This window comes from Muntiacus reevesi, chromosome 2, assembly GCF_963930625.1.
Source record: "Muntiacus reevesi chromosome 2, mMunRee1.1, whole genome shotgun sequence".
Classification (NCBI taxonomy): domain Eukaryota; kingdom Metazoa; phylum Chordata; class Mammalia; order Artiodactyla; family Cervidae; genus Muntiacus; species Muntiacus reevesi.
Genome location: NC_089250.1, coordinates 45,144,259 through 45,161,787, shown reverse-complemented (window position 1 = coordinate 45,161,787; position 17,529 = coordinate 45,144,259). Strand labels below are relative to the sequence as shown.

The 17,529-nt window shown below is 47.7% G+C and overlaps 1 protein-coding gene across 3 annotated transcripts in view; it reads left to right on the top strand.

Annotated features, from left to right (window-relative positions):
• Positions 1-17,529, top strand: part of WDR37 (WD repeat domain 37) — a 34,797-nt gene that overhangs the window by 8,766 nt on the left and 8,502 nt on the right. For 2 of the 3 annotated variants that reach the window (XM_065921418.1, XM_065921417.1), the window contains exons 2-11: positions 1,560-1,737; positions 4,492-4,588; positions 5,569-5,664; positions 5,936-6,000; positions 9,916-10,051; positions 11,155-11,226; positions 12,910-12,954; positions 14,365-14,441; positions 16,040-16,280; positions 17,368-17,509. In XM_065921418.1, the coding sequence (XP_065777490.1) occupies positions 1,600-1,737; positions 4,492-4,588; positions 5,569-5,664; positions 5,936-6,000; positions 9,916-10,051; positions 11,155-11,226; positions 12,910-12,954; positions 14,365-14,441; positions 16,040-16,280; positions 17,368-17,509 (1,109 nt within the window). In that variant the 5' untranslated portion in view covers positions 1,560-1,599. The remainder of the gene's footprint in view (positions 1-1,559; positions 1,738-4,491; positions 4,589-5,568; positions 5,665-5,935; positions 6,001-9,915; positions 10,052-11,154; positions 11,227-12,909; positions 12,955-14,364; positions 14,442-16,039; positions 16,281-17,367; positions 17,510-17,529) is intronic. The other variant, XM_065921419.1, reaches the window with a different exon arrangement.

Below are 17,529 nucleotides of genomic sequence, written 5' to 3'. Positions count from 1 at the left end.
TATATCTCAAACATTAAAAAAAAACTTTTTAGTTTTTTTTTTTTTCCCTTTAAACATACAGCAGTCTCACTGTTGGGACTTCATTCAGAAGAAGTAGAAACTTCAGTTCAGTTCAGTCGCTTAGTCGTGTCTGACTTTTTGCCACCCCATGAACTGCAGCATGCCAGGCCTCCCTGTCCATCACCAACTTCCGGAGTCCACCCAAACTCGTGTCCATTGAGTTGGTGATGCCATCCAACCATCTCATCCTCTGTTGTCCCCTTCTCCTGCCCTCAGTCTTTCCCAGCATCAGGGTCTTTTTAAATGAGTCAGCTCTTTGCATCAGGTGGCCAAAGTATTGGAGTTTCGGCAAAAACCTGCATGTTATTGTCATAGTAGCTTTACTTGTAATAGTAAGAAACTGGAAAGGGCCAGGATTCTTTGCAGTAGGTGCATGGTTAAGACAGCTATGCTGCATCCACAGGGGAGCAGCGCTAGCAGTCCACAGGAGGTGGCTGTGGTCCATTGGCGGGGGCGGACCAAGAGCCCTAAGCTCAGGATCCCCAGAGGACACACACTCTGCCGAAGCAGAGTGGGAAGTGGAGGACTGTGGGCCGGCTGCAGAGAAGGTGGGACACTGTGAGCCATTTTACAGTGAGGACCTATAGATACTGTTGGTTGTTGAAGAAGGAAGAAATAGAAGTACATGCTTAAAATTACTTGCATTCACAAAGGTATGCTGGGAGAAGGAGGGGCCAGTGAGAGCAGAAAATGAGGAAGTGATATCCAAAACGTCAGTCTGCAGTTGAAGAAGGAGTGTGTCCTGTGTAAATACACTGCTTAGAGTCATACTAGCTAAGTGATGTGATTGTATTGTGAGGAGTTGTTGATGGTAACAGGAAATGGATACTGTCCAAATGGGGAAAGAAAAATGTGTTTTGTGGATATTGGGATGCCATGCAAGATTTTGTGCGCTGCATGATGGTGGCCCTCACCGTAGGTGAGCCCTGCGAATGTGGCCGGTTCCCAGTGAGTGGTGTTGTGAGTAAGAAGGAAACTGGAGCTTACAAACACTGGCAGACCTCATTTGGGTTTTTTACTTGACTCAGATGAGAGTATTTTAAACTTGGGTTAAATAAAGCATTAAAATTTTATTTGTCCTTACCTTTTTAATGTGGTTGCTAGAATATCTACAGTTGCTTTTGGGGCTTGCATTGAATTTCTCTAGGAGGGCATAGCTCTGGAATCTGTAGCTGGAAAATGCAGTTAGAATTGGTTCCCCAGGGGAGTTGGGGAGTCTGCAGAGAGTGGGCTAAGGGAGAGTTCTCTATTTTAAACCCTTCTCTGCTGTTGATTTTTTAAAAGGGTGTTAATGAAATTTGATTAAAAAGTTACCTCTTCAACAAAGGCTGTGGTCTCTACCTTAAAACATGTGACTGTATCACATTCTAATTTACATAGTAAATGTTAACATAATAAGGAAATTTGCATTGAGCATTTTCATTCCTATCCCCTGTTTTTCCTTCATTTCAGTTTGACATATCAGAAATACAGTACTTGTTTTTCCTGCTCCTGTTTAGCTTCTTGCAGGAGTGACCAGGACCTCATCTTCCAGAAGTAATGCCCACAGAAAGCGGGAGTTGTTCAGCTGCTCGCCAAGCAAAACAGAAGCGCAAATCTCACAGCCTTTCCATACGGAGAACTAACAGCTCAGAGCAGGAGAGGACGGGCCTGCCCAGAGACATGTTAGAGGGACAGGTGAGTGTCTGGTGAAGATGTGAATCATGTCGACAGTGTTCAAAAAATAGCCCATTGTATACAGATCTCCAAAGTGGAGGGCAAGTGTGGGTTACCAAAAGAAGCAGGCCCCCCATAGACCAGAGTCAAGTGCAACAGCCTACAGAGGAAGAATTGAGTTTCCAGGTTAGTGTGTTACATATTGTAATAAATGTGGGTGTGACAGTCTGGTTTAGTTTTTATTCTTTGCACAGGCAGATTGACAGTGTACTTTTAGGTTTCTGTCTCAGAGTCTCAAGAGGAGAGCAGAATCAGGTATAATGATCTTTGTTCTCTGAGGAGTTCTTGGAATCTGATCTCTCAGCAACTTTTCTTGTCTTTATCCTATGTCTGCTGTGTGAGTATATCTGCTGCTTATTACATTATATGTCTTTCCGATCATTTAATGCCCCCTTTATTCAGTGATCTAATATTTTGTTGACAAAAGATAAGTTTGCTTCTACTTTTTCTAGTTCTTCTATAATGAGTAAAATATTAGGTTTTTAAAAGAACATTATTGTTAAGTCTAAATAAAAGCATATGTTACAGTAAAATAAATTGTAGATGTATCTGCTATATGGTTATATAGGCATAAGTATATATGCGTGTGTGCGTGCTCAGTCATGTCCGACTCTGCAACCCCATGGACTGTAGCCCACCAGGCTTCTCTGTCCATGGGATTTCCCAGGGAAGAATACTGGAGTGGGTTTCCATTTCCTTCTCCAAGGAGTCTTTCTGACCCAGGGATCAAACCCGTGTCTCTTGAGTTTCCTGCTTTGGCAGGTGCAATCTTTACCATGGTAGTAAAAGTATAAATACTGGGAATTCCCTGGTGGTCCAGTGGTTAGGACTCAAAGTTTACACCACAGGGGGCATGGGTTCAATCCCTGGTCAGGGAACCAAGATGATCTGCCCCCCCCCCCAAATATATATATATATAACATCATTCCTTTGCAATTAGAACTGATTCATCCACCACAGTGTTAGAGGGAAATGTGGTGTAAATCTGAGAAATTGGCTCATTTGCTGTTGACCTAAGAAGCTGGGACGTGGAGGGTGTGCCGGCAGGATGCAGCTGTGTGTGCTCAGAAACTGGTGCTGTTGCTGGCGGGTGGGAAACTGTTCACTTAGGATCCTCTTATGTACTGACTGGGTGAATAATGAATTGGTTACATTTTAACTTAATTTGGAAGTAAAATTGTAGATTGAAGGGGCCTCCAGATGGCTTTGCCTGTTCTTGTGAGCTTGGGTGGTGGATGGCCACAGCGAAGTGCCACAGATGGGAGATTAAATGGCAGATGCTTTTTTCTCTCTGTCCTGGAGGTGGGCGGCTGGAGGTCAGGTGTGGCCAGGCTGGTCCTCCTGAGGCTTCTTTTCTGGGTATGGACCCAATTTTCTGTGTCCTCACACGGTCCTTCTCGCTGGTGTCTGTGTCTTCGTCTCTTCTGACAAGGAATGCTTGAACCAGAGCTGTGCAGTGAAACTTCTGTGGTGGAAGGTTCTGGATCTGTGCTACCTGTATGGGCGCCCAGAGCCACGTGTGATTGGTGGGATAGAGGAATTTAAAAATCGTGATTAACCTAGTTTTAAGGTTAGTCAGATGTGACCGTCAGCTCCCCCACTGGACAGTGCAGATTGTCTAAGGGACTTTTAAATTGTTAGTCACCTCAGTTTCCAGCAGTGACCCTTTGTTGCCACTGCTGATGGCATCTTTGGGGATAACTCCGTGTGCGGGGCCCGTGTTCTCAGGGCTTCCGCGCTGTCCCCATTGTGATGTAGAGCCAGCTGCCTCTCAGGTACCCCTTTGTGAGGGTCATTCAGAACCCTGCGTGAGTCGGTGCCTGTGGGTGGATGGGCAGCTCCCCGGGCTGGTGATGGTGTTGGATGCGGGCACCTGGCATGGTAGGTGTGGCAGACCTCAGGTGCAGGAGTCTGATGCCTCGGGCATCTGAGTGGAGCCACGGGCGATGCTCTGGACAGGATTACAGGCTCTCAGTTGTTGGGCAGCCTTTATGGAAATTGGATTCTTGAGTCAGAAGCAAGAAGGCAGCGGTGCTAAGTGTGGAGTGGGAAACCCATGTCTCCCCTGGAAGCACTGACCCAGGCCGGGAAAGGGGCCTGCCTCTTCCATGCCAGCTTTGCAAATGCAGACTCCTCTAGAAGCTTCACTGAGTTGTAGCTTCGTAGTGAAGCCCCTGTAGAGGCCTGGGACCTTCCACGCTGGTGTTTTCATGCAGCTGATTCGCCTTTTGCTCTTATAGCTGAATTCACTTTTCTTCTTGGAGCAATCTTTAAGTGCTGAGTAGAGTTACAGGAAGTGTCCAGTTTACTCTGCTTGGACCACAGTGGATGTAAGGACTGTGAGGCACCACTTACTAAGATTAACTTGTGATGCCACATGCTGGAGCATAAGGGCTGTTCATAGCTTCATCTCCCACAAACTTGGAGATTTTGAATATGCTTGTCTCTGTCCTTGTAAAGGGAGTTATCTGTTTGAAGACCTGCTTGGCCTCAAAACCTGTGCCATCCTGGGAGCCATTTACACAATTTGCTTTCAGCTGTAGGAATTTGAAACTTAAAGTTTTTTGAGTGTTATGTAGAAGAAATAAAATGTGTAAAGATATAAAATAAGAGCTTGAATGATAATTCCCTTTAGGAAAAGTGTACTAGTGCTCGGTGTCAGAGCTCCTCATTCACTTATTCGTTCACTTTCAGCAGAACCTTCTTTCTCTGCAGGATTCTAAGCTGCCTTCCTCGGTTCGCAGTACTCTTCTGGAACTGTTTGGTCAAATAGAAAGAGAATTTGAAAACCTTTATATTGAAAACTTAGAATGTGAGTATTGCTCTTATTTTAAACACTTTTATAAACTGTCACTTCTCCATATGGATATTTCAGAGTTTCATCTCTGGGTCACATTCACCTTTGTACCCCTTTTCTGTTCTGCTTTGACGAGCTTGGGGGTCTTATGATGGCACTTGTTTACTATCTTCCAGCTCCGCACACTCAGGTCAGGGTCTGGGGGCAGGCGGGTGGGGGCATCTGTCTCCCGCTGGAGTGAGTTGTGACCACAGGTGAGGACAGAGGCCCATCTTGCTGGTGTTCCTGCACCCCACGTCTCCTTCTCTTCCCTATCCACTGCCTTCCTCTTCCTTCTTCACATCCACTGTGGTTCAGTACTTCCTCTTCCTTCTTCACCTTCTACTGTGATTCAGTACTTTTCTCTTCACTTTTTTTCTGTTTTTGGTCGCACCGTGTGACTTGCGTGACTAGTTCACCGACCAGCGAATGAACCCAGGCCATTGGCAATGAAAGCCCAGAGTCCTAACCACTGGACTGCCAGGGGACTCCCCAGTGTTAAATTTTTTCTTTTTTCCCCTTCAACTTTTAATCTTTGAGATGTGTAGCCCTCACTTAAGGCTCTGGTGCCAGACAATAGTAACAATAGTCAGGTTTTGTTATTGTACGTTTCCCCTAATGATTTCAGGGGAGACTGTAAGTATTTTATTGAGTTTCAGACAGGACCAGAACAGTGTTTTTAAGTGTACAGAATAAAGTACAAAGGACGTGAACCCTGTTGAAATCCAGGAGCCCTGTTTGGGGGTCAGCAGCACAGTGTCTTTCTGGTGTGGCATGAGTGGTGGACTTTGTGTTTTGGAATGTCTTTTGAGTTTTTTGGAACTCTGTGGCCATCCTCTTGTTTACTGGGATATCATTCATGTGCTTGTTTAGACAATTCTAACATGCAACATTTTTATGTGCTCAGTTTTGGAATTGGTGAATATACCTGAAAAGCACATTATTTTACTTTTCAGTGCGTAGAGAAATCGAGACTCTTAATGAGCGCTTAGCAGCTGAAGGACAAGGGATTGATGGAGCAGAACTGAGTAAGGGCCAACTCAAGACGAAAGGTGAGGCTGGCTTCCTGCGGGCAACTGCAGGGAGGAAGTCTGACTCCGGTGCAGGGAGGATTCGCTTCCTCTCCATGGTCAGCAGGCTTGAGTAGCATCCCTTGGGTGTGGGTGTGGAAGGACGAGGAGGCTCCAGGAAGCCCATGTTTCTCCTGGTGTGGACACACCCCGAGTTTGCACTGTCCTCCATGTCCTCGAGCTGTCTCCCTGTCCCAGCTCTGATGTTCTTGCTTGTGTGATTTTCTTGACCTTTGGTTCTGTGTCTCTGCAGCCAGTCACAGCACCAGCCAGCTTTCTCAGAAACTGAAGACCACCTACAAGGCCTCCACCAGCAAGGTATGTGGCTCTCGGGCCATCATGAGTGTGTGGGTTTGCACGTAGTGCGATGGGAAGAGAGGAACGTAATATTTAAGACAAGTATTGTCGATGTTAAGTGGCTCCAGGGCATAGGCACCTGGATGCTACCTATGCTGCTGACTGTGGCTGACACATCATGTTTTAGTAAGTGTGGTCTTTTTTGTGGGAAGGTTCATTTTTTATTGTTAATGTGACTTGATAAGGAGATTCTGAATTCAAAGAAGTTAATAGGTATAAAGCAATGGAACTTCCATTCTGAGTTGTAGTTACATTTTAGTTCATCTCTTCTTTAATTTGCAAAGTATGATAAAAAAGTGAAGGTCCAAAGGCAGAATAGAGACATTTGTCACATTTTGCTGTTTTATCAATCATCATCTGATCTTTTTAAAGTGGGAAGGATTTAATTATTTGGGAACTAGTTTATCTCTGGGAGAATACTACTATGAAGTAATATTTTGAGGTGATTTGTGTGCATTTCTGCTTTGGGGTATTTGGAATAAACAAGATAAATTACCTGCCTAACTTAAACGAGTGTTTAGTACTTTTGCTTAATCTTAGGAGGAAGTTGAAATTTGTGGTGAGTCCGCTATGAAGGCATAAATAGTTTTTGTTAGCTTTTTATTTTTCCCTTAAGTGACTTAAGCTTTTATCCATAGTGAGATGAACTGCAATTTAAGGAGCAGCTTCAGTCTTAGGGTATTTCTGCTTATTTGAAAGTCTTTGGTAATTTTTTTTAAAATATGAATATTGCTGACATTTTCTTGTGTTTCCTTTGATAACTCTAGGATGTAAGTGGCTTATTAAAATTTTTTTGTTCTGTTATATCTAGCTTACAGTTAGTAGTTTTGAATTTTAAATAAATTAACATTAAAGTACTTTTAAAAAATGTCAAGTGACACTATGTTCTTACTCATTTAACTTCTTGTTATGTTGTTTTGAATTATATCATTTATTCCAATTTATGTATACAGTGTATGGTCTTAGAATTCCAAAATTTTCTGATCATTTCTGAAGTAGAGGAAGAAAGGATTATGTAGAGTCACTCTTACTATGAGTAGTAAAACTTAAGATTTGAGCAAAGGTAAGGATGTGTACAATAATTGCTTTAAAAAAATGTATTAGAAATACTAAAAGTCCCAGTCATTTTAGAGACCAAAAATTTATCTGAATTTATAAGGAACATACTAGTAATGTTCTTAGTAGCCTGTGCACACACCTTCAAGAATGAAGGTGAAATGGAGCCCAGGTCTGCTCTTCTGCAGCGAGTGTTCTTGGAGGAGCGGACGGGTTCAGGCTCCTCCCCTTCAGCAGACCCGCCCCTCCTGGGGCCTGCTGACTGGCTCTGAGGCCTGTGGGGGCAGCACCACACGCTAACCAGCAAACTGTTTCCCAGGAACTTGTGAAGTTGTTCACATGGGTTTTTATAAAGATAAGTTTCTTTTGTTGTGAAAAAGCCTCTCTTTGTTGTTGTTCAGTCTTGCTAAGTCATGTCCAACTCTTTGCGCCCCCATGGACTGTAGCTCACCAGGCTTTCCTGTCCTTCAGTGTCTCCTGGAGTTTGCTCAAACTCATGTCCATTGAGTCGGTGATGCCATCCAACCATCTCATCCTCTGTTGCCCCCTTCTCCTCCTGCCCTCAATCTTTCTCAGCATCAGGGTCTTTTCCAGTGAGTCGGCTCTCTGCATCAGGTGGCTGAAGTATTAGAACTTCAGCATCAGTCCTTCTAATGAATACTCAGGGTTGATTTCCTTTAGGATTGACTGGTTTGATCTCCTTGCAGACCAAGAAACAAAGAGTCTTCTCCAGCACCACAGTTCAGAAGCATCAGTTCTTTGGTACTGAGCCTTTTTCATGGTTCAACTCTCACATCTGTACGTGACTATGAAAAGAACCATAGCTTTCACTATATGAACCTTTGTTGGCAGAGTGATGTCTTTGCTTTTTAATATGCTGTCTAGGTTTGTCATAGCTTTCTTTCCAAGGAGCAAGCATCTTCTAATTTCATGACTGCAGTCACTGTCCAAAGTGATTTTGGAAACCAAGAAAATAAAATCTGCCACTGATTCTCCTTTTGTTTCTCCTTCTGTTTGCCATGAAGTGATGGAACCGGATGCCATGATCTTAGTTTTTTGAATGTTGAGTTTTAAGCCAGCTTTTTAACTCTCCCAAGTCTTTGAGACCCCATAGATTATAGCCTGCCAGTCTCCTCTGTCCATGGGATTTCCAGGCAAGAATACGGGAGTGGGTTGCTATTTCCTCTTCCAGGGGATCTTCCAGACACAGGGACCAAACCTGCACCTCTTGCATCTCCTTCATTGGCATCAGCAGGTGGATTCTTGACCACTAGCGCCACCTGGTGCTGGCGTGCTGCAGTCTGTGGGGTCATATATGACTGAGCAACTGAACGCTGACAGGGAACTACAACAGGTGCCACCTGGGAAGCCCTTTGTTTTTTAGTTTAAATTTTATTTTAGTGCAAACGATAATTCGGAAGCATCCTTCTGCTTTTGCATCACAAGTGTTCCCTGGAGGTAATTCAGTCTGTCTCATGGGCCTCTGTGCAGTTATGCCTGAGTCCATATTTGGAAAGCAGTGATCCAGTGGTCAGAATGTGGCATGCACCTGGAAGCAGCGCCTGAGACCATCTGCTTGACGTCATCAACTGCAATCCCTCTCCTCCAGCTTCACTGGAAACGTGGTTGGCACGAGTCTTGGCCATGACCCGCGTTTCTGCTGGGCAAGTGGGAGCAGTTCATATCTGAGAAGTTGCCCACCACTGGTCATGGGCTTTGCCCCCGCCCCTCCTGAAAGTGTCTGGATGGCTTGTGGGATGTCAGTTCCCCAACCAGTGATGGAACCCATGCCCTTGGCAGTGAATGTGCAGAGTCCTGACTGTGGGACCACCTGGGAAGTGCTGTCCCTCCTTTTACACTTAAGCCAAGTGAGGAGTGTGCACTGAAGAGTGAATCTGTCTGCTGGAAGTCTGTTTCAGCCTTTCACTGTGTCAGGAATCATTTGAAGACTCATCCTGGTGGTAGTGGAATAGTGGATTGTGTTTTAAGTGTTTATATAAAAAATAAACGTAGATGCATTTTTAGTGCTTTGCTCAATCAGTGTTTAAAGTAGCTATAGAATACCTCCCACTTTTTTTTTAACTTGGTTTTACCATTTCAGTATTCTGATTACTTTAAAGGCAGAAAAGCCATCTTTTATCCCAGAACAATTAAAAAACCAAACCCTTTTTGTTTTGTTAGCATTTCCCTCAGGCCCTTCCGTTGTGAGAGAAAGGGGTGACTGCGTGCTATGTGGGTCACACAGGATGCCGCCTCCTGACCGCTGTGCCTGAGTGTTCATGCCGCACTGTGTGCTGCCCGAGGCCAGGGCCCGCTGGCCCTGCCCTGCCCTGCCCCCTGCCCCCTCCGGTGCAGGACTGGCTGAGACCATGCTCAGTGACCTCACCTGTTATCTTTTCATCCCTTCCCGCCTTAGATTCTTTTTCTCCTGGTCATGTGTTTGGTGTGAATTACTAAAAATAAGAAAAGACAGGTCTCTCAGTAGTAAGAGTAATTAGGGTTAAGGGTTTGGGGTATAACTTCCTGACTTTTTATGTCCTTTTTTTTTTAGAATTTGGAAATGTGTGATAGTTTGGGTTTGTTTTTGAGGACATGTAAGGTACACAGACAGGCAAGCAGGTGGTGGGGGGTGGTTATGGGGTTCTTCTGATGCCTTTGTAAGGACTTTGCCCTGCTTTGTGAGATCCAACTGCACCTACACTGTGTTGCTATAATGTTTTAAATTTTCTTTTCAATGATTTATGCATTTTCCAGACACATTGTCTTTTTTTTTTTTTTAACTGAAACATACTTGCTCAGTAAATTCCATCACAATTTCAGATCGTCTCCAGCTTCAAGACCACCACATCCCGGGCAGTGTGCCAGCTCGTGAAGGAGTACATCGGCCACCGGGATGGCATCTGGGACGTCAGTGTGGCAAGGACACAGCCCGTGGTGCTGGGGACGGCGTCTGCTGGTGAGTCTGGAACCACCCCAGCCTGGAGCAGGGCCTCCCCTAGAGGCAGCGTGGCCAAACGCTTGGCCATGTGCCTATCGGCATCTGAGTGAGTGGCTGCGTTTGGAACCACTCACTGTCCGGGACACTGTCCAGTGGCACAGGGTGGATTGCCTCTCCATGGCGCTAGGTAGTTGTGATTGGCTTTTTCTTGTCAGCTGTGGTCAGTGTACATTTGCTTTGATAGTGTATTTCACTTTTCCCTACTCGAGAGGTCCCTCCAAGGATGTGCTATGTGGTCTGACAGCGCCATGCTGGCCTGGTGTAGGGGTTCCACTGCAAGGAGTCCTGGGGCGGCATCAGAGAGCCCGTTCTCCTCCTTGGAGAGAAAGTGTTTTCTGAGAGCTATTAACCTAATAACCCTTCAGAGAAAGTTCCCGAAATTAAAAGTGTGCTCGCTTGTGGAAAAGGAGTGCCAACTTGTGAGAAGTTATGCTCTAAATCCAGCCTTTTTGAGTGGAAATAGGAAATGTAAAGTCATTAGAATGATGAAGGAAGTTTTCTGTTGTTTAAAACTGTGTTTATACATGAGCACCCAGATTATTTTGGAAATTTTAGCTTAAAGGATACAGATTCTTTTTTATGATATTTCTGAAATCTCATGTGGATAATCAGCACTTTTTATCAGGTTTCCTTAATGAGTGTCCTTTTTATCTTTGGTTTGGAGAGGTCCACAGAGCATGGATTATCTCAGATAATTTGGAAGTGGACTTGGGTGCTATTTGCATTTGAATATAGCTTGATGTTCTGAAAAGTCTTACTATTTCAACAAGGTGACGAGCCTGTGACCCATGGACCCTGGTGTCTCGGTCCCAGGCTTGGTGCTGGCAGCATGACCATGCCCCGGGAGTCAGGTCCCCAGGTTCCCCTGCCAGTTCCATGGCCTTGGGCCGGTCACTGGCCCCCTGTCCTCTTGGATCAGTTGGATTACAGAGGAGTGTGAGCAAAATCCCATGAGGTACTAGTGGTGATGAAACTTCTCAGCTTTAGAGTTTTTATCCTCCTCTTTAATTAAAAAGACTAATGTTGGCAGCAGCTCACTTCTCTTTGTTTGGATCTTGCAGATCACACGGCTCTGCTGTGGAGTATTGAGACGGGGCGGAGCCTCGCCAAGTACACGGGCCACGTGGGGTCAGGTGAGCCGTAGATTGCGGGGTGTCCCCTTGTGGGGGCCGGGCCTTGGCCTCTCGCCTTGCACGGTCTGGGACTGACGTGTGTGCACTGGCTTCGCACTGTCCAGTTGCCAAGGCTCCGTGGTGCAGAGGTGCTGTATGTTGGCCCTGCGGGTGCTGGTGGCCACTGGGCTCTTCGCTGTGGGCACTGTGGACTGTCCCACTTGCCCCTCTTCCTTCCGGCGCCCCGGCTCTGGGCCTGTGTGTCGTTGCCCCTGGCCAGCTCACCCTTCATCCTGCACACTGGTGGTCGTGTCCACTACCCGCCTCCAGGGTCCGCCATGTCCCCCACGGACTTGGTTGAGCACCTCCTCTCCCCCTCCTCCCTGGCACCTCTCCTGTCCCATCAGTGGGGGTGTACCGCTGTCCCATCAGGGCTGTGGGCCACGTCCTGCTTGGCCCCCCACCCCCGCCTCATCCACTGTCCCCTCCAGCTGGACCCTTCATCTCCCTCAGGACTGTAGCTGGGGGCTGCTGCTCATGCAGTGGGTGTGACATGCTGAGTACTCAGGCTGAGCGTTAAGAAAGCATTAGCTTATGTGACAAACCCACAGGGGCCTCATGCGCATCCTTCTCACTGCCCATCTCCACTTCTCAGAGTCAGCCACTTGGAACAGTTTTAAATCTTCTGCTCTTTCCTTCCATTTAGAAAAATAGCCCGTCTTATTGTTTCTTACTTTTTTTGAATTTTAGACGAGAGAGGGGCTCCTGTTAAGAAGGGAGATGGGCTCTGTGCTACTTGTTCTCATCACCGCACATGCAACCCACAACTCCCGGAGCACGTGCCCCGTCATCACTGCACAGAGCGGCCCACAGCTCCCTGGGCACGTGCCCCGTTATCAATGCACAGTGTGGCCCACAGCTCCCCGGGCACGTGCCCCGTTACCAATGCACAGTGCGGCCCACAGCTCCCCGGGCACGTGCCTCCTCATCACCGCACAGTGTGGCCCACAGCTCCCCGGGCACGTGCCCCGTTACCAATGCACAGTGCGGCCCACAGCTCCCCGGGCACGTGCCTCCTCATCACCGCATAGTGCGGCCCACAGCTCCCTGGGCAGGTGCCCCGTTACCAGTGCACAGTGCGGCCCACAGCTCCCCGGGCACGTGCCGCCTCATCACAGCACAGTGTGGCCCACAGCTCCCTGGGCACGTGTCCTGTCATCACCGCACAGTGCGGCCCACAGCTCCCCGGGCATGTGCCTCACTTGCAGTCCCCAGCTTTGCTGTCCTGAAGGGAGTAGTGGTCTCATTTCTGTGCAGATCATGAACTTGTGGCTTCTCTGGAGGGTGGGCGTGTGGGCAGTGAACAGTGTCCCTCACCATAATCTACCTCTACTTTTTGTAATTAAGTTTTCTTTTTTCATCCTGGTTTACTTTTAGCTCTCAGTGACTTCTCAGTGTTTAAGAGATCAAGTATTGTTTTCTTCTGCAGCCGATTCTTGAGTGATTCGGTAGTTCATATTTAGTTATTTTGTGTTGTATCTCTGTTTTCTTTATTTATAGCTTAATGGAATGAGAAGATTTAATATTGAACTATTATAATTCTTTAGTTTTTAAATTTAACCTTACAACATATACTGTAGCTGTAATAGATATCAATGATATATTCTTATTGTAAACCAGTTTTTCAACATTTTTACTTTGCAGTAAATTCCATAAAATTTCATCCATCAGAACAGTTGGCGCTCACTGGTATGTTGATTTTTTTTTTTTTCTTTATTCAATAGTTATTGCTGATCTGAAAACATCTGTCATTCCTTTTCTTATCAGTAGCATCAGGATTAGCCATGCCATTCACAGAAGTTGGTCATTAGTAGACATTTCACAAGTTGCATGAAAAATGAATAAAGAAAACAACACCAAGGGTTATTTTTAACCAGCAGTGGCTTGTGAGTGAGTTTGGTTCTCCTGGAGGTCTTTTTAAAAACAGAGGCTATCCCTGCTGCCCACTCTCTGGCTCTCAGGCTCTCTCAGACCCCGTGGGCACAGAAAGGAGGTCAGTGGTCCTGGGTTGGGCACCTGCAGGGCTCATATCTTCACTTCTTCCCAAGTGGTCCTCCCAGAAAGAGCTGTGGTCCCTTGGGTTTGTCTTCACCTCACCTAGTGGTCTCACAAACACTTTGATGGTCACACTGAGGAGTTGGCCTGTAAAACTGTGTGACCTTGTATAACCTGAAGGGTGAATGTGTGTCTAGACCAGTGATCAGCAGGCTTTTCTGTGAAGCACCAGAGTACCTGTTTTCATCTTGATGCTGGTTTGAACAGGCCTGCACCTGTGGACAGGTGACAGCTAGTGAACATCTGAGCTGACCTCTGGGGAACAGTCAGCTGGGAGTGAAGCCTTGTTATGGGGGCGTTTGTTGTGCGATTGGGGAGCTGGAGGGAGACCAGGACAGCTGGGCTGGCGAGAGGGGGATGAGGTTGAGACGTGTCGGGAGGCTGCGGTGGGGACAGAAACCGGCAGAGTGGCGGCCTGGGGAGAGGAGGCACATGGGGCTGGGACTGGATGCCGGCTCGAGAGGCCGGAAGATCAGGCACTTTGATGCTATAAGGCCCGTGCTGCCATCCGCTGCTTTGGGGGAGCTTTGCAGCCTTTGCAGCTAGGGAAGGTGGAGTCTAGACGGTGCTCCTGTGTGGGGGTGGAGGTGGCCCTTTGGCACTTCTGCAGGCCATCTGTGCCTCTCAGCAGCCCTCTGTCTTTCCTGGGTCTGAGCACCCCTCTTGGCCTGGCTACTGACATTGAGGTCTTGGTGCCAGCTGCTCTCTGACCGGGGCGAGGTGCCTCCTGGTTCAGCGGACGGGATTGTGCACTCGAGTTACTGTGGACTTGGGTGTCTGTCATCTTAGATTAGCCAGGTGGGGAATGAAATCCACGCCTTGTGAGTTTTCTGAGCCTTCAGAGCTTTCCACCTTGGGATTGAGGGAATTATTTTTATAGGTAATTATCTTTGGGCACCTTTGCTATTTCTGGGAGCATCTCAGAAGAACCTGTTTAAGTCAGGTTGATCGCTTGTCATCTCTCAAGGAGTGGACTTAGCGGGGCCTCACCCGTGCTCGTCTGCGTGCTGGGTAACGCCCCCCTCCCCTGCCTTCTCTCCTCAGCCTCTGGAGATCAGACTGCCCACGTGTGGAGGTATGCAGTCCAGCTGCCTGCTCCTCAGCCTGTGGCCGACTCTAGTGTAAGCAGCACGTTTACTTACCCTGAAAGCACGACCCGGGGTATGTCGGTGGGTTCTGGACGTCTGTGAGTTTTAGGAGGAACTTAATGGTATCTGTTGTGGACTGAATGTGTGTGTCCCCAAATTCATAGGTTAGAACCCTCACCCTGGGGGGCTATCCGTGGAGATGGGCCTCGGAAGAAGTCACTAAGGTCAAGTGAGGTTGCAGGGTGGGGCTCTGACCAGCAGGATTGGTGTCTGGAGGAGAAGAGGTGCCCGAGGGCTCCCTGTGCTGCTCCCTGCGTGCACCGAGCAGAGGCCAAGTGAGGCCACCGTCTGCCTGCCGGGACACCAGCCGGGTGTGAGCCCTCCCCACAGGCCGCCCAGCAGACCAGGGCGTGTGTCTGTCTACATCGCCTGCGTTTGCGTTTACTTTCTTCTCCACAAAAGTTATAACATTTACATATATTAGTCCTTTAATTTTATGCTTAGGTTAAGTTTTTAGTGTTTTATATATTTGATTGTAGACAACTGGTCTGTCTCTCATGTGAGATAAACCCTGTAGGTCAGTGGGGTGTGTGATGTCATTGTTACGTGGGTTAAGTTTTAATGTTGGTGACAAGTTAGGTTGCATGTTGAGAAGAATGGACCACAGGTTTAAACCACAGACCGCCTAGTTCCTGCCTATCCTGTCGGATGTAGTTGCACCGTGTCAGCCCCGTGCACACGGGGGCCCTCCCTGCTCTGCTCCTGCAGGTGGGGGTCCTTGCAGGCCCAGACTGCTGGGTGAGTTCACGTGGTCGAGCAGAGGTTAGATTTCCGTTTATGTTTTGGCTGTAATTGTTAGAGGATGATAGTAATCTTCCAGTTTTCCTATTTTTGCCTGTGAAGATTACTTTTCTCTCTTTTTTTTTTTTTTTTTGTTCTGTTTGGAGATGGGTTAAGTAATTAATAAATTCCAGTAATGAGTAAGAGTGAGCTTTCTTTAGGTAAGCAGTCTTAGCAGTTCATTTTTTAAAATTTATTTTTAATTTTTGGCCATGCTGGGTCTTTGTTGCTGTGAGGGTTTTCTCTAGTCGAGGCGAGCGGGGGCTACTCTCTAGTTGTGATGCACAGGCTTCTCATTGCAGTGAGTTCTCTTGTTGCAGAGCATGGACTCTAGGATCCATGGGCTTCGGTTCACAGTTCCTGGGCCCTGGAGCGCAGAACTTGATAGTTGTGTCTCTCGGACTCAGTTGCTCCGAGGCATTTGGGGTCTTCCTGGATCAGGGATTGAACGTGTCTCCTGCATTGGCAGGCGGATTCTTTACCACTGAGCCACCAGGGGAGCCCCTTAACAATTCGTTTTTAATTGAGTGTGTTATGTATGTATTTTTTATTTTAACAGGGACTTTATTTTAACTCTGCCGTGTTTGTAGATGTGACACACATATCCTTGTGTACATGTGTCCATGTGGTGTGTACTCACACATGGTGTGTGTGCACGTTTACTTAGTGCCAGGTGCCCGCTGGGTCGGTCATAATGGTGGTTAAGTCCTGGAAGGATAGGCGGTAGCGGTCTGACTGTGTGGCTGGTCTGCAAGGTCAGGATCCCCAGGGACCCACCTCTGCTTCCCCAGCAGCAGCTCTGTGGCGAGGACGAAGTGGAGTGCTCCGACAAGGACGAGCCTGATGCAGACGCCGACCCGTCCAGCGAATGTCCCACCATCCGGGCGCCACTGACATCTCTGAAGAGCCACCAGGGCGTGGTCATAGCTGCTGACTGGCTGGTTGGTGGGAAGCAGGCAGTGACAGCCTCCTGGGACAGAACGGCCAACCTGTACGATGTGGAGACATCAGAGCTCGTCCACTCCCTGACAGGTGCGTCATGTGGGAGGGACGTCTTCGTCTGGATTGAGTGTTGGCACAGCTGTGATTTTCAGAGATCCTCCTGAGAAATGGAGCCATTAGTGGTTAAATTTATCTTATCTTCGGGGGTTGTAATTGCACCTAGAGACATGCAATATGTAGATACTTGAATGTGGTTGGTGTGTTAGCTTTTTTTTTGCTTTAATTTCCACACACTTAGTATCTTAAAATAACACGAATTTATAACAAATCTCCCTGGCCAGGAGTTTTGGGCATGTGCTTTCTGACACTCTGATTCTCATGGGCAGGATGTCATGGGCAGGATGTGAGTGCTTGCGGGGTTGTGCCCTCACCTGAGACCTGCGGTTCTCTTGCTGCCATTGCAAGGATCCCTTTCCTGTGGCTGTTTTTCTGCCGGTTTTTGGCTGGGGGCAGCTTTCAGTACCGGAGGCGGCTGCAGCCCCCCTCCCCCGGCCCTGCCAGAGGCTTCTCACTGCGTGCTGTTGGCTTTCCTCCAGGCCAGCAGGAGCGGGTCTTTCTCAGGACCCTTAAAAAGGCGCACCTGACTATGTCAGGCCACCCAGGAAGTCTGTCTTTTTCTTTTTCTTGACTAACTGAAAGCCATGCGATTTGGAGGCCTTAGTCATATCTGCAAAACCCATTTTGCGTTATAATGGACTGAGATCACCAGAACACCGTCGCACGCATCTGCAGGTTGTGGCCACATGCAGGGCAGGAGTCCTGCAGGGCGTGTACAGCCCCCTGCCTGCCACTAGCCTTCATACCTACTTGTCAGCGCGTTTTGTCATTGAGTGATAGGGATGTGTCCCACTGTGCGCTCCACCCGTGGATTATTAGAGGTTCTTCTCACATGCGAAACTCAAAACTGTTCTTTCTCATACACTCAGTCTTTAGAGACCCTCCTGACCTTTCAACCGTTGGGTTCAGGAGTGTCCCTCCCACACTCGTTCAGCTCTTTCGAATGCACGAGGGGAAGGGACATGGGCCCCCCTTGACCCCACACACCGTCCCCACGACTGTTTTTCCCAGGAGCCGAGTCGGGGGGCCTCTCTGTGACTGCGTCCTCCGTCTCCCACAGGGCATGACCAGGAGCTGACCCACTGCTGCACTCACCCGACCCAGCGGCTGGTGGTGACCTCCTCCCGCGACACGACATTCCGTCTGTGGGACTTCCGCGACCCTTCCATCCACTCTGTGAACGTGTTCCAGGGACACACGGAGTGAGTCTTGGTCGCGTAAA